The 17,836-nt window shown below is 32.6% G+C and overlaps 1 protein-coding gene across 1 annotated transcript in view; it reads left to right on the top strand.

Moving 5' to 3' along the window:
* The window catches only part of LOC106464768 (acetylcholinesterase-like), a 33,256-nt gene extending 15,420 nt beyond the window's left edge, over positions 1–17,836 (top strand). Inside the window, exons 2-4 of the mRNA XM_013924929.2 lie at positions 4,396–5,993; positions 7,484–7,659; positions 11,876–17,836. Of these exons, the coding sequence (XP_013780383.2) occupies positions 4,426–5,993; positions 7,484–7,659; positions 11,876–12,000 (1,869 nt within the window). The 5' untranslated portion in view covers positions 4,396–4,425 and the 3' untranslated portion in view covers positions 12,001–17,836. The remainder of the gene's footprint in view (positions 1–4,395; positions 5,994–7,483; positions 7,660–11,875) is intronic.

Below are 17,836 nucleotides of genomic sequence, written 5' to 3'. Positions count from 1 at the left end.
CTTGGGCTACTCTTTTACCAACGAATAGTGGGATTGACCAACACATTATAACGGCTCCACAGCTGAAAGGGCAAGCATGTTTCGTGGGACGGGGATTTGCGAGTCGAGATCACTAACCACCTGACCATGACTTAAAAGGATCTCAAAAGTATTATCAATTAAATACATATTTTATATAGTATGAGTTTGATATATTGATCTGGTTGAAAGATAAAGCTATATGAAAGAAGAAAATGATTCAATAAAAGACGGAAACTCTGATAAAGTGAAAATTAGTATCAACATATGATGAGAATGTGAAAAATACATTAATATGAACGATCTTTCTAATATCAGAAAGCAAAAAGTAAAATAATCACGGTAATAATTTAATAATTTGTATAACAAGGATCAAACCTGAATAGGTTAAATACTTAGGAAATTACGTAAGACTAGAATGTATTTATTATTATGTATTTATTCTTTTATTTAAACTTGCTGCTGCATTGTCAGTGGTGTATTGATTAATAAAGAGTAAAGATACATTTTATAATTTCCGAAGTAAAACCAAAATACACGAATGTAGAAATACGAACATGATTGTTTCATTCGAGACCAGTTGTAGCCTAGTAGCTAACCTGCCTCGAATGTGACCTGAGGATTCATGGTTTGCGACTCATCGCCACAAAAAACTCGCTCCGCACTTTAGGACTATGAATGCATTATAAGATTCAAGCTTCAAAGTCACTATTTTGTTAAATACGAATAGCCCAAGAGCTGGCTGTTGATGCTGTAACTAGTTTCTTAACTATAGTCTATCAGCTCAAAATTAAGAATGGCTATGCGCAGACAGTCGTGTGTAGCTTTGCGCGAAAATCACGAAACAAACAAACTCTAAGCTTGAATTTTTGAAGCTGATGTAGGTTTTATTAGGTTTCTTTCATACAGTTTTAAGAAATCAAATGTGACAAGCGCAATGAAAGAACTGAACTAAACACGTATGATGTTCATCGTCATTTGATTATCGATGTCACTGATGGAGCTAACTTACCATGTCCTTGAATATAATGACATATCTGGTTTGTTTTTAATTTGTTTAATAAAAACAAAAGCTGTTTTAGATTCGGTGAAATATAACTTGAGATATTTAGTTTTGGTTCACTGTAAAAAAAAATGTAACTCTTCGGGTTCAATGAAATGAAAATTTGAGTTATTTGAGTTCGGCTCGGTGAATGCTTTGTTCAGTGCATTAGCAATAAACGAAAAGTATATTTTCTTTGGAGTTGGAAATAAACATGGTTGACGTTTCAGCCTAGACCTTCATAAATCCCTCAAATATTTCTTAAACAAAAGTACAAGCACAGGTTGTTTTTCAATATCCATTAAATACATAAAAATCGTCTTGTAAAACTTAAAAACGCAAATATAAACAATACACTCGCCAAAGTCCAGATAGTGTCATATAATTTATTTGCCAAAATTCGTTCGCAAAAGTCGTTATTAGCGTGAATAGCTCAATCCTTAACAAATTTGATAACAACATAAAAAGTGGTAATAATTTCTAAATTATATATACTGATTATAAGTTAATACGTATTACCTATCTTAATTACAAACAATATCTTTTAGTATCATTGCTTTTTATAATGATTTGAATGCATAAAGCAAAACTAACACTACTTTATTATATGGCTCTTAATATATTAAAAATACTCCAACAAATTATAAGATTGAATATCAGAATAGATTATATCAGCTATTGTTCCGATATTTATAGACAACGGTAAATAAGACTCAAAATTATATGTTGGTCTTTAATGAAGAGCCAGTAACCAGAAGTCTTGATAGATTAACATGGTGCCAAGTTATCAGCAACAACTTTCCAATATCAAGGACCCCCGATATTGGAAAAGGGTAAGTCTACGGACTTACAACGTCACAGACATAATTAAAATCTGTGAGAAAAACAAAACGATTAAGAAATAAAATCCGTACCATTAAGCCACGAAAACATTTCCCTGTATTAGTAAGCAAGAAATAGGCTTAGCTCACACTGTACTTTTCGAACCACTAGTCTTAACTACTCTTTAAGCCTTTCGGTGTTTGGTAATGACTAATTTCTACATTCATTTATTCTCCGTTTTTATCTCTTTTCACACATTTTATAATTTTTAGCACAATAAGCACCCCCTGCATTCGCTTGTAGGGTGTCGCATTTCAAATGCTCAACTATACAGCAGAAGTTTTCACATGTCTAATTCTGGGTTTAAAAAAGCAATGTAAAGATGAAGAGACATCGGTAACGAAAAATGAATAAAAAATCAAAAGTCGAAACTCTGATAGGTAGGCAATAAGGTTGACTAATCTAATGAAAACTGTAGTGAGTTCTAGTACTAAATCAATTCCTATGCATGTGAAATAGTGACATAAGTAATAGACCAGCTACATGGTTCCAACGAATGGGTGTGTTCAGCACCTATTCAGCTGGTGGGAAGCGGCAGCTGTTTATTTTCTCTACAGCTGAAAAAAAAAAATCACGAACAATAAGGTGGTTTGTTGTCTGTACGCTTTTTAAAGTGCCTGCCTCCGAATTCCCTGTTGGATGTCAATTCAACGTATTGATAAAATTCTAGTTACTCGATGCCATACAAAACCCAGCTATGTTGGTCATTACAAGTGGCTTCTGTGAGGGCCGTCACAGTTGAAACTTTGAACCAACTCTAACATAAACACCATTTTTCAACCAAACATTTTAGTATTGTTTTGTTTGTTTGTAGTTAAGCACAAAGCGGCACAATGGGCTATCTGTACTCTGCCCACCACGGGGATCGAAACCCGGTTTCTAACGTTGTAAGTCCGCAGACACACCGCTGTGTCACTGGGGGCTCAGTATAGTTAAGGCAATAAGCAGTAAGTAAATGACCCGTAGAACACTTAAAGGTGCGTTTTGTTATGCTAGTATTAACCATGATCACGTGAGTACTGTGTAAAGGATGAAATGATACATAAGTTTTTAATATCTAAAGTAAAACGTTCAGCATATCCTGGAGAAAACAATCAACAAATCCTGGTAACGAACAACTGAGCAAATCCTATCAAAAACAACCACGATCAACAAATAATTCAACGCATGTGAACAATAAAGAACAACGTTGTGAGATCAAAAATAAACATAAATAGTAGACCTATTTTGTTTTTTTGGCGCTACATTCTTTATTCAGTCTTTTAGGGTTTTTCACGAAGAAGAAGAGTGTAAATAGTATTTCAGCTATGTCTGCCGTATCCATTGACAACGACGAGTTTCGCTCAATATACAGCTGGGACACAACTTTTACGTTGTAATTATTTTTCTTTTATTTCTATTATTAATATCTGTCTTTTATTTTATTTATTTTCAATTCATTTTTAATCAAAAATATTTTATCACATTCTTTCTTTATATTACGTTAATTGTACCTAATATTACTACTCATATTTTGTTTATTTAATTTTATAATCATTAATCTAGATTCAACCACCATTACTATTTATTGTTTCAAGCATTCTTCTTTCCCTTCTTTCTGTACACAGGGAAAAACTCTGTGACACCTGAATCATCTCCAATCAGCCCTCCAGTGGCACAGCGGTATGTCTACGGACTTACAACGCGAAGAAACAGGGTTTCGATACCGTGGTGGGCAGAGCACAGATAGCCTATTGTGTAGCTTTGTGCATAAATTCAAACAGACATTCCCAATCAAAACTAACCTAAACAATTCCGGTGAGATTCTACACATGCGCTTAATTCACTTAAGACCACTTCGCTACCTTTTACACTTTACATGATCCCAATAATTAAAACTAAATCAATATGCTGGTGACACCACAATATTTTTAAACTATATCAAAAATGGTTTGGAAACTATTTCAAATGCTTTGAATTGCTATTCTATTATAGTTAATTTTATAAAAAAAATGGATTAAACAAAAGATTTACAGGGTGGGAGCAAAATGACTATACAGTTGTATCATTTAGAGCATAGTTAAATTTGTAACGTCTAAGTCTGAAATAAATACTAATTAAACTGGCGTTGATTGTCTTCGTAATATTTTCTTTTGTACCAACCACACTAACCATATAGTACCAACTGTATTGTAAATTTTGCCCCACTCTGTATAGATTGTTTAAAATATGGCAGGGTTTCCTCAGAACTTTTATATTATGAAAAATTATTTTTCTATAAAGATAAATGAAATAAAAAATTTCATTTTAGGGAAACAGAACGATTAAAAAAGTATTTAAGTAAATGGTATGTCACTGAAACACGAGCTCTTAACAGCTTTTTAGTTAAGCATGCGGTTTAATCTAAGCATTTTCACGAGATCAACACACAGTTTCAATAGTTTCTAATTATTATTTTGTTATGTTTTTTGCAGGGCCAGGAATTTCTCAAATCAAGTAAGACTATGATCTTGTTAACAAGAAAAGCCTGCACTACGTCCCGATGGGAAATGTATCTTTCTATTTATCACTTAGTTATATCAATTTTGGCTTTCTTAATCACGCTTACCCTAGGACGGAGCACCCCTTTACAAGGATTGGAAGAAACCCCATTGATTCATACTAATAAAGGTTTAGTACGAGGGAAAACAGTAAAAACAGTCACTGACAAACTGGTCGATGTCTATTTGGGCATTCCTTATGCGAAGCCTCCTGTTGGTGAATATAGATTTCGATATCCAAAGCCAATAGATCCATGGAAAGGCATTTTTAATGCTACCGAGAAACCTAAAACATGCTTTCAGATCAGTGATACTTTTTTTGGAAATTTTTCGGGTTCAAAAATGTGGGATCCAAATACTCCTTTAAGTGAAGATTGTTTAAAGTTAAATGTTTGGGTGCCCCACCAGAAACCGACGAAGGCTGCTGTTCTGGTGTGGATATTTGGTGGGGGTTACTACAGCGGAACTTCCACTCTCAACGTATACGACGCTAAAATATTGTCCACTGAAGAACAAATGATAGTTGTTTCAATGAATTACAGAGTGGCTTCTTTGGGATTCTTGTTTTTCGGTCGCTCAGATGTACCTGGCAATGCTGGATTATTCGACCAACTGATGGCTCTAGAATGGGTGCACGATAACATCGCTGCCTTCGGAGGCGACCCAAACAACATCACGTTGTTCGGTGAGAGTGCTGGAGCTGCAAGCGTAGGCCTCCATCTCTTATCTCCACTTAGTAGGAACCTTTTCAACCGAGCCATCTTACAAAGTGGCTCAGCAACATCTCCATGGGCTATCATTGATCATAAGGAATCTGAGAAACGTGGGCTTCGCTTGGCTGAAGCTGTCAAATGCCCACATGATCCCCAAGACTTAGATGCAGTTGTTAATTGTCTCCGAAATGTAGATCCTATGGATCTTGTTGTGAATGAATCAGGCAATTCGGGAGTTATTGATTTCCCTTTTGTTCCAGTTGTTGATGGGGCTTTCATTGACGAGCATCCGACTGTGTCGCTGGCTACCAAGAACTTTAAAAAAACTAATGTTCTCCTGGGAAGCAATTCAGAAGAAGGAACTTACTGGATCATTTACTATCTGACAGAACTTTTCAAGAAGGATGAGGATGTCTATCTAACTAGAGAGGATTTTACAAACTCAGTGAAAGAGTTAAACCCTTATATAGGAGAAGAAGCACAACAAGCCATTATTTTTCAATATACTGATTGGCTGAATCCAAACAGCTCCATTCACATTCGAGATGCTATTGATAAGATCGTAGGAGATTATCACTTTACTTGTAGCGTGAATGAATTTGCCCATCATTATGCTAAAGCTGGGAATGAGGTTTATATGTACTACTTCATCCACCGATCTTCTGTTAACCCCTGGCCGCGATGGATGGGCGTGATGCATGGAGATGAGATAAACTTTGTCTTTGGTGAGCCTCTTAACCCATCCTTAAGATATACGAAGGAAGAAGTACTCTTATCCAAGAAAATTATGAGATACTGGGCTAATTTTGCTAAATCAGGGTAAGTCAGAATAGCCTCATATAGGATAGATAGATAGACAATAGCACAGCTATGTTGATAATCAATCAAAGATTTCAAGGTTTTTGTTGAGAGGAAATACAAATTATTTTAATTACACTTTTCAGGCATAAAGTACATTGAATTCTGTCATCTTTGAAGTATTCCTTGAACGCCTTTCGATAGGGAAAACTCTGATTTTCATGAATGTTTTTCATACTGTTGTTGTTTGTTTTTATTTCTTTACAGTTTGGTAATAGCACTTTTTTCAGAAAAAAATATGGATATAAGCTAGATTTTTTAAATTTATTACCTCTTTAAGGAATAGCTGTTTGTTTGTTGTTAAGCACGAAGACCAGGTTTTTAGCGTTATAAACCCTCAGACTTATCGCTGAGCCACCGAGGAATAGCCTGAATTCATTTGATTACATATTTCGGACTTTTATTTTTTAAAGTTTTCAGAAAATAAATTCTTTGCTGCTATTTTGTAAATATTGTTAAATGCAGACAAAACGAAATTCAAAGAAACTTCAAATGAAAAAAGTTGTATTATATTTACCTTTTGTAAGAAAGTGTGAGTTCATGCAGTCGGACTTAATCTGTGGAACATCTGGAATTGACAAGTTTCCTAAAATTTCTATACTTTGCAAAAATAAAAATTTAACTATCTCCTGGTCTGCCCTCAGGCTCGTAAGTGCTTTTCGTTTGTTTTATAACAAAGCTATATGGGGTTACTTTCTGCGTCCATCGAGGGAATCGAACACCGGATTTTAGGGTTGCAACTCCAGAAACTTACAGCTGTACTACCAAGAGATCTCGTGAAAAGTAATGCGTTTGTGTTACATCATGCTAACCAATGTGGCATCGTTATTTATGTCGGCTGCAGTTGGGTGTATAGTTTTTTGTTTTTGTTTTTTTATCTTTAATGAAAGAAAAGTTCAGGAGAGCATGCTAACACAAATTATTATTTTTTCTCGTTTGTTTGTTGTACAGTATATTATTAAGTGCTGCACTAACTTTTTAATCTTTAGTGTATCAAAATAATTTTTATTTGGGTTAATAATTTTTAGTTTTATTCAGTTTTTCTTTGTTCAGTTGTCTTAAGATTTTACTTGAATGTTCTTGAAAGTATCTACCTAATACCGCGATCGGAATTTATAGGAAACAATGTAAGCCAAGTGTGTGTATATAGTAGAGTGTATATAAAGTAAACGTTGTAGGTTTACTGCAGTTCCATTGCTTATCGTGTAAAAGCCACGAAACAGTAGGGAGAAGATTATTAATGCTTCTTTTGTTGTTAATTTAGTTTAATTAAGAAAATTTTCAAATAAAGTACATTAAACATTGAATTACCTGTAATTTCTCTTATGTTAGTTTACTGCCTAACATTAGCAAGTCAATGGCAATAAGATATCATTTTGTGACTCTTATCAATTGTTATAAAAAAAAAAATTACATATCGAAGTTCATAAAAAAATATGTCATACCCTTAGAAATCCTAACACGGAAAACGCTGGAACTAGGGACGAAGCTTATTGGGTCACTCGAACCGAAGGTGGGAAGGAGTACTTGACCCTGAGTGTGCAGTCTCCTAAAATTAACCGGGGGCCACGAGCAGAATACTGCGCTTTCTGGCAGCACTACCTACCTCAGTTAATGAATAATACAGGTTAGTACAAGTTACGTTCTAAGCGTGTGTTACTAATTCTAGATCAATATTTAACTTTCGATTTCTTAATACTGAATATCTACTAAAATAGATCTAATTGGTCAATTAGATTACTCATGATGACGATAAACCCACTTGAAGTAAATATATATATATAGTAGAGATGGTTAATATGGGTATTAAAAACTTTTAGTTAAAAAATAAATAAAAGTTTTTAATATCCATATTCCCAACTCTACTATATATCAATTATATTGTGTTTTCTTCTAGGAGATATACAGTTACTTATTACCAAACATTTCCCACTTTTATCTCCGTATTCAAAGTTTATTTTACCTATTTAAGTGTTTAAAATGCATCATCCATTCAAACAAAATACTTAAACTGAAATAGTACTACAACGAAATAACCTTTAAGTATTAGACCAAAAATTTATTAAAATCATTTGTAGCTACAAATACTTTCCATCACATTTCTATCGCTCAATCCGTTGTAAGTTTGAAATTTTGGGTCTGATTGTTATATATCTCCCTGTTTTGTATATTGATATTCCACGTCAAGTCAGGCTTTCCTCAAATTATTGAATTTCCTTTGAAATCCATATCATATGAATTTAGTTGGAATGCAGAATGAGCGCCGTTTTTATCTTTAAACTTACGAATATCGCTTAAAAAAACTTGGAATCTAACTCAGTGTTACAAGCTAAAAAAGGCAATTTTACATTATTTGGGTATTTGACCAAACTTCGATTTCAAAATTCAATATTGGAACTTCCAGGCTCCAGGAGCTCAGCTGGTCTAAGATGTATTTTGGCTAAATTATTTTCTCTTTTTTTATGGGCCTGGCATGGCCAGGTGGTTAAGGCGCTCGACTCGCAATCTGCGGGTCGTGCTTTCGAATTCCCGTCCCACCAAACATGCTCGCCCTTTCAGCCATGGGGGCATTATAATGTGTACGGTCAACCCCACTATTCGTTGGTAAAAGAGTAGCCCAAGAATTGACTTTGGGTGGTGATAACTAGCTGCTTTCCCTCTAGTCTTACACTCCTAAATTAGGGACGGCTAACGCAGTTAGCCCTCGTGTAGCTTTGCGCGAAATTAAAAACAAACAAACAAATCTTTCAACCATCTACTAATCCACATTGTAAGTGGATTTTGTTGGTATGTCACCGAAGAGAAAAACAAACCTAAATGTCCTTAAAGGTTGTGAATTCTATTCTTTTATGTTAGAAAATATTTGTTCATCTTCGTTTTTTACAGAAAGTCTCTGCAAAACCTTTGGCAAAGCTATCATATAGTTTCATGAAATAGAAAATAATATAAAAAATTATTATTCGTATTTTCATGAAAAGGTACGAAGATTTTCCCCGACACTAACGCTAAAATACAGTATGGGGTATTGTATAATTTGTGTGATTTGCTTATTGAATTAGTTGAAAATACTGCTTAAAAGACATTTACCGAAACTTATCAAAAAATAATGGAAAATTGTAGTATTATTCTCAGTTGCGTAGCCTTTTTCATAGTTTGAGCTATACTGATGACATTATTATATCTTTGAAACAAAACATTTCTGCTTTACCTTAAATTATATATGACCACCATATACATACAGATAAAATTACACACAACATGTAACGTTTTTCACCATCAAAGTTAATACTCCGCAAAGCGTTAATCAGAAATAAATACAACGTTTAATATTTTAACTTTAGTACACACATATACATATCTAAGTGCATAGTATTCCTTTAAGAGTTAACTGATTGAAATTTTAGTAGGATCAAAGTTTATGTAGCTAGCATAGTACAAGACCAAGATAACCACAATAATTAAATTCAAGATAACCCGATCATTAAACCAATACAAGCCGAGTGATGACCACGTATCATATATCATTGGTTAATACTATTATCTCTTTCGGAAAGTATACGAAGCTTCCTAACGAATTGATAATAAAAACGAATATTTGTACATACACTCGTATACTGTAATTAATATTGTAGTGTAAGAGTTCGATCAAAAGGAGCTCAAGATGAAACTATTTAATAATATAACTTAAAATGCACTAGTTCCATTCGTTGGTCCCAACTTAAAAAAAGTACTAGAAAACTATAAAGACTATAAATATAGATTGAGATGCAGTATTCAACTGTCAAATGAAAACTTATTTAAAACGTAATGAAATAATAAAAATTACAAAGTTGTTTCTGACAACTAAGGTTTTGGTTGCCATGTTCAATAACATGATGCAATACATTTCTACAACTCAAAAATGGCCAAACACAAAATTACATTTTAAAAAATTGTTTAACAAACAGAAATTATATTTATGGGATCTTAAAGCTTCAGAGTAAACCCTCAGGTTACCTAAAATTGCACACCATGTTGTGCCGCACATTCTATTGTAGTGCTATTTCAAGAACAAATCGAGAAAGTATCAAAAGAAATACATAAAACAAAAATAAATTTAATGCTGTTCATGGTTTCTTTCAAAGATATCAATGAATTGTACTACACTGTTGTTGTGTGTTTGTTTGTAATTAAGCACAAAGATACACAATGCGCTGCCCACCATGGGTATCGAAACCCAGATGCTAGCGTTGTAAGTCCGCAGACATACCACTATGCCACTGGGGGCATCGTTGTTTGTAAGAAATTTATTTGTATACAACATAGCATTCCTTCTATATCGGGCACTAATTTCACCAAGTTAAATGATTCTCTAAAAACTCAATACAATATACATTGTAAAAATACAATGTCAAAAATATTGCGTGGAATAAAAAGTAAATTTTGGAACTGAAAATATGTTTTAAATATAGTGAGTTTATAAAGAGTTTGAACTTTACACTCAATTTTATTTAAAATTAGTACCTCCGATATAGTATTTTATTCCTTACTACAGTTAGTATTTTCAAGTATTACAAAACATGCAGGCTTACGTTTGTTATGATTATGCTATTCTCGCATTTCGCTTTACCTTTCAGTGTTCATTAACTTTATTTAGATTGTACTTATTCCTACCAAGAATTGACTTGTACCAATGTAAGCATAACAAATTAATGTTTATTACTGGCATTCAATAACACATAGACATAGAAATAGGTTTTGTTTCTCACTGACAAGATTACTTTCTTCCTTTGCCTCTTACAGCTTATTCCTTCTCTCTCACATTTCCCGATGTTTTTATACTTTTTGTTGAAATCCTTTTTTTATATTCCTTTCTCAGACATACACCGAACTGTATCTTTCTTTCCAACCTTGCACCTGTTTCTTATATTGAATTATAACATTTCATAACAATAGGGGTTTTTGTACGGTCTGAACCTAGAAAGGCGGCTGCTAATCTGCTCACTTCAATTATTTTCAAATGATTTAGAATACTATAATATACTAATTTTTAGACTGACCAAAGGCTGTTGGCTTTATAGTTTCTCCCAACTTCAAACAACATTCCTTACATCTAACCTCATAACACATTGATAGTAAACATTTTCCCATGATGAGTGTTCCAAAACGTGCAGATATACGCTGATTGTAAACATTATCAGAGGAAGGGTATTACGTGGCGTGCAGATGTGTGATTTAAAGGTTAAAGTTATATCAAGTAAATACAGCATATTTCCAGGTTAAAAGTGATATCAGGTAGATATGTTATACTGTCAGGGTAAAAGTATTATCAGATGTATATAATATATTGTTGGGTTAAAAGAGATAAAAGGTGGCAAGAGTAAAAAGTGGTATGGAGTAGATAGTCTATCGTCAGATTAAATGTGCATTGTGAGGTCAAAAGAAATATCTGGAGGATTGAGTGTACTGTAGGGTGGATAAAGTATATCGTCAGATCAAAAATGATATCAGATGGATATAGTATATCGTCAGGTTAGGTCAGAGCAGCATGATTAGTCTAAACACTTCTTTCAGAGTAAATGAAACTTTTATAGCATCTAGCACAATCTTTAAGTAGTATGGCTCTTTATTTTAGTTCCTGCATCTAAGTTATTTATGTTCGTTTACTTTTTCTACCTATTTTACTCATTCACAGGACAGTTAGCACTGAATGTTTTTCTTTAAGCAAAGAATTATTTTAATTCTATAAATACATTATTGTTTTACGTTTAAGTGTGTGTGTGTGTGTGTGTGTTTGTCTATTATCTATTAGGGATACCGATGAAAATTCACAAACTGTTTCCATTTTCTTTTTTTCTATACAGGCTCACTTGCCAATTCAAGTTCAGAGTGTGTCAACAGCGCAGATACTAGCGGGGAATTCTCACGTCTTCTTCTTCTTGCTACTTTTGCTATTCCTATTCTCATTCGACTCTTCCACGACAATTAGAAACTTTGCAGTAGCTTCACTCCCTTCATAAGCTAGCCATTCACCTCGTCTCGCTTCCTTTGATAACATCATATTAAACCATAGCTAGAACCTTAATAGGAAGGACTGGAGGTAGCCATTTTCCTCGTAACCCACGTTGGTTTACCAACTTTTCTTTTTTCTCTGCAACAGTGTGGCCAAAAGGAAATTTCAAGAGTGGAAAGCATTTTTGCGAAACACAATCAATTATGCTATAGCCAAATCTTTTTTTTACACACAATTTTATAAGATTATGAATTAGCAAAAATGTAAAATATGTTAATTATAGATTTCATATATTATTTTATAGATGGTTGAGTTTTAACCCTGGTTTGGGTGTTCATACACTAGCTATAATTTACTCAGAAACAAATGGAACAATAACATCAAAGAATGAAGTTTTGTGTCAATAATAGATAAGAAATAAATATCAGTAAAAATATGCAACTATTTTGTCTACCGAGAATACAGAGTACCACCAATGACTGACTATAGGTTGTGCTTTGTGTTTCGGAGACGTGTAACTAGAGTTGTGTTTACCTAAACAATCCTCATATTTTAGGACGATGGGCATCATTTAGGGTTGTGAAAGTACTCGTACTGTTGAAGGGTGTAAATGTACGTTTCTATACATAGAAGTTTGTATATTTTAGTTTATTTCATTTACTCTTCTAAGCAAAAACCAATATAATAATCACACACACAGGATCTTTCAACTCTAACATTTTAAAGAATTCTGTAGTTTTGCATGTTCATCCTTCAAGCAAACACTTTCCTGTAATCTGGAGCGTTATTTGACCGCTTAGCTCAAACTGTATATTACTCTTGAGCTCCTGACTGTTGTGGGTTTGTTCCTCAAGTTCAAGAGTTTTGTGAAAGTACATAAACGTATTCGAAGATATGATATTTGTCACTTTTGTCGGAAAGACCCCAAGTTGTTGGAATTTTGTAGCAAACAAGATGCCGTATTGTTGGACAGTGGTCTAAACACGTCATTTTAAATATGATTAAAGTTAAGCCTTATTTTAATTATCATAATTGACTCACTGTCATTTCTTGGTAGTTTTAAATAATTTGAAAGTCCTAGATTTTTCTAAGTCTTACCTATAAAATGCCTACGTACCAAGCTAATATTTTCTACCTTGAATTTAGAATTTATCTCTACACTAATTAGTTTTCTATGGTAAGTAAATCATTTCTTTCCTATTTCACTTGTCGAAATGATCTTTAAAATGTACTAGATAATGTTTATAACTTTTAAGCGGAACAAATGTAAATAAACTTAAACTTAACACAATAGAATACTAGACACCAGTTCTTAGTTGTATATTTTCTTGATCTATTACTTTCCCATAGACTTTTATTTTACTTTAAAATAAACTTTCTGAAGGCTTTATTCATCTCTAAACAAACGGAAATTATTCTCATAGTTAAATAGGAAATAATCATTTTCTTAGCCATTTCTTTTTGTTTGCTTAAAAAACAGAAACAGTATAACAAATAATGTAAAGAAAAACAATTAAATGATCTTTATTATAATTTAAACAGAGTGACAAAACACATCAGGGCCAGCTCTGATCGTGTACTGAAATGACGCTGCATGGAACCTTAGGACTAGCCAATGCGTTTTATATGCTGGAATTAAGTTTTAAAAATTCAAAAAGCTTCTGGAATATTCTCAGTATACTGAATATTTCTAACGTAGTATTTATTTCCTAAAGTCCCAACCTAAAGGTTCTCAAAAAACCTGGAACTGACCCTAACCTACAAACACAATTGCTTCAGAGGTTGTCGTAAAGAGGTTAAGAGTGCGGAAAATACCAAAGAGTAATATGAAATATATTAGCTTAATTCGACTAATATAAACGATAGAGCACGCGGTTGGAACTGGCTTCCAGCAACTCAGCTAATCAGACAAATTTCAACCAACAGTCGATGGATCCACAAGAAAAGAATACCCTAACACTGTAAAACAAATATCAGAAGAGAAAACAAAAGTGACAACGGCACGATGACCATATCTATAATAAGATGAAATTAAGTTTAAAGTAACTCGTGATGGTCAGAGCAAGAAAAGAATCTCAAAATAGTTTGTAGAGTGATGAATTAAAAATAAATTATAATTGTTAAAAAGAAAGCAATCGATATGGTTGACTAAGAGAAACGTGTAAATAGACTGGGATAAACAAGATAGGTTATGTGAAAGAATAGAAACCAGAAAATAAGACATTTTTAAATTAGTTTCGTTGTTTGTGTTTAATCTCAAAGCTGTAGAATGGGCTATCTGTGTACATAGTGGGTATTGAATCCCAATGTTTAACGTTATAAGCCCTCAAGCTTACCGCTGAACCACCGGCGTCTTTTAAATAAAAAACGTGTAAAGTTGAGAAATGAGTGTAATAGGCTTACCTTTGCAAGGACATCCTGATCGTTTCTGAATAACGATTGCACTGGGGTGATATAAAATAACAAACTGACATGTTTCATTTGTAACATTCCTATAAGACTGTTACAAGGAGGAGAAAATGTAAGATTTTAAAAAGTTCGGAGACATTCATTGTGAGAGCTAGAAATGCCGTTTTATACAAATGTAGGTAAGTGGGTTTGTCGACCGTATTTTTTGTCTCCTATATCTGCACCCTTTTCTAATTTAAAAAAAAAGTTCAAATCTTTCCAGCTAGATACATCATTGGTTTCAATGCTATTTAAAAGTGAATTTACTAACCTCTCTTTTCTTCTGTATTTACACGAGAAAGATTATTTTAATCCTATAAGTTCGTGTTTCTAAAGTAAGGTCATGCATGTAGTGTGAGAAAGAAAACAATAATTTAATCCAGACGGTTAATGCTAAAGATCTTGTTCCATTGCTAAAAGGGCATCTTAATCCCAAAAATCTGAGCTTCAAATGTTTAATCTCACTTTCATGAAGAAAAGTTCTTGTTAATGCCCGAAGTTAACATTAAAAGTGATTTGTAATCTCGTTTTTTCATATTATTCTATTGTATGATCTTTATTTTATACCAGAGGTCAGTGCTTAAAGTTTTTTCATAATATTTTTTCTCATCTGTAATTATGCAAGAAAAACTGAGTCTTAAATCAAAGAGGAAGCACAAGAATTTGATGCCTCGTTTACTGCTCATAGTTCCGTCAGAAACACTAAGTTTTATACTTGAAAGTAAATTTCAGAATTATTCTATAGCTTTGTTTCATGTATATAATCCCACCAGAAGAGCAGTTATCAGATGTGAGCGAAATAACACTCCATAAACCCCACTTTCCCCACAAACACTTCCGAACGAATACTTGCATCTTTAATTAGGAAAGTAGTACTGAAGTTGATTTCCGAAATTTTCAGAAAGAATAACATTGGACTTGAATGTAAACTTCAAGTTTAACGTGTTCTTAAAATTTGTTCCATAGTTATACCTGAAAAGCTATGACTTTGATTCGGACATTGAGATAAAGTCTATATGTCCTTTATTGATAGCTGAGTACATTGTTAATCGATTTATTTGCAATATCTTTAATAAAAGTTTATTCCTTTTGTTTTGTGTAGAGTGTGACTTCCCGTTTCACTAAAACGAAATCAACCTCTTCTTGCGTGATGGAATAATACAAATGAACTGATTTTTTTCAACAAATATTGGGTTATCATAATTAATAGTATGATGAAAAACCTAACATCATGTGCACCGTCAAGCAAGAACAGGCTGAGACTCAATAAAAATGTTTTAGTCATTAGATTTCTTCAATCTTACATTTATACTTTCTTGTGTCACTAACCATGTAAGTTGTTGAAGATTCTGTGTTTTACTTCATTAAATAGATAATGTTTACGAATATCAAAAACACTTTAAATTATATCTGGTATCTGCGAAAAGCGAAATAAAAATGTAATTGAAAAGGTTAATTTTCAAGCATAATTTATTATTTCACATTGAATTACATTAATAGGGGTATCAGTATGAGAACAATTACCCATAATTCTTTATTAAACTAGTTACTCTCGTGCATAGTACACAAAATTTGTGAAAACATCCTGAATAATATCTTTAGACCTTTTTGATTAAAATAAAAAACAACTAATAAGGACGATAGTTTTGCTACTAGTCAACAGAGTATCTTATTCTAAGTCTTTAGAATGAAATAAAAACAGTTTGACAATTTGTGTTCTCTGTCATTAGCCAAAGCGCTTGTACAACCTGATAAACTGTGTAAATAATAAAACGCTTAATTGTACATATAAAGCTAATAGGTTTTCCGGTTAAGTTGCTCTTAATTCAGTGTATCTTACTTGGTATGTATGTATATGCTCATATCTCTTAGTCTCATATTTATGTACGGATTACGAACGCTGATTCGTGGATGTAAATGGTATGTGTCTGTATATAAAAAATTAAAATTATATCACATATGAATATATATGTCTTAAATTCAACATTTTATCTCTCTAAATATTAGATAATTTTTAAATACAAATACTCAGTTCCTAACAAATATCAAGAGATCGTACTTAGATTTTATGCTGTATCTATAATAGAACATTACTTTTCTGTCTGTATGTGCATCATTTACATAATATATGTATATACAAACCCTTAACAACGTCTAAAAAACGTTTGTACTTATATACATATTTGGAATTACCAGAATGATTGAATCATTGCAATAGAAAATTGGTTCGTATATTTATGACTATCTTTCTCTATATATCACATACGTGATTTTGAGTAAATAAGAGCGGTACTTACGTGTACATTTGTATACCGACTTTCGATTACTTTTAATCTACTTTCACTAGTTATATTTTAGTTGTATTTTTGTCACACCAGGAGCTTATGCTTTTGGCAAATATCTAGTTTGAATTTTAACTTTTTTTGCATTCCCGATATGTTATTTTCTGATTATAACTTAACCATAACTTCAATGCATAGTCAAAAAATTCAATCCAGAATGACAAAAGATAGTTAGCATTTGTGCAATGAGTGTTGTTTTTTTTCTAATTTTTTATCAATAAAATTTTGTTCTATTGGGAGACTATAACTGAATATGTTTGAATAACTCAAAACTAAATTACTTCGTTGCTTATACCATATCATTAATACTGTTATTGATTGGCGATGTTTCTTACATACATCTAAGTTGCGTTAATTTGTTTCAGTTATCATACATTTTATCACTATATACAATATGGAGTTAAAAGATAATTTGTTCAGTGTATGCAAGTAATTGTGAACATGAAGTTATAAAATTTATTTTTCTGTATAAAAATATACTGAAACTGCTTATGGATATGAAAATATATGTCATTACCACATTAGTAATATTGTTTTGAAACTTAAAATAACTCAATGGGTCATTTTTTACGATGAATTCAGTGCTAGCTTTAATTTAACAAGAACAGCACGATCAATTGGAATTTACTGGTATATTATTTTATACTAAACAATTTTTCAACTGTGAAACTCTTTCACGTTCTTATGTTCTCCAAAAGAAAAATAAATACGTAGCATTATTTTAGATAATAAGAGGTCTAAGCTCCTCTTTGTGATTTTCTTTCTTTCTTTAGTTTTTAATCTATGAGAGCTCTGAATAACATAGCCACCGCAACCTAAGGTGGTAAATGCCAAACTCAATGTCAGCTAGTGTGCTATGTAAACCCTCGATGTGTTGCTTTGTTTTTATTTGTATAAAATGTGAAATTCTCCATAAATGGCTCTTACATTTATACAATGTGCTCCATTCAAAATGTCTGAGCACCCGCTTTTTATTAGAAAATATAGTTGTATATCTTCTTTGTTGTTGTTTTGTTTTTGTA

Source organism: Limulus polyphemus, unplaced genomic scaffold (genome assembly GCF_000517525.1).
Source record: "Limulus polyphemus unplaced genomic scaffold, Limulus_polyphemus-2.1.2 Scaffold63, whole genome shotgun sequence".
NCBI classification, from domain to species: domain Eukaryota; kingdom Metazoa; phylum Arthropoda; class Merostomata; order Xiphosura; family Limulidae; genus Limulus; species Limulus polyphemus.
This window is presented reverse-complemented; position numbering and strand designations above follow the sequence as displayed.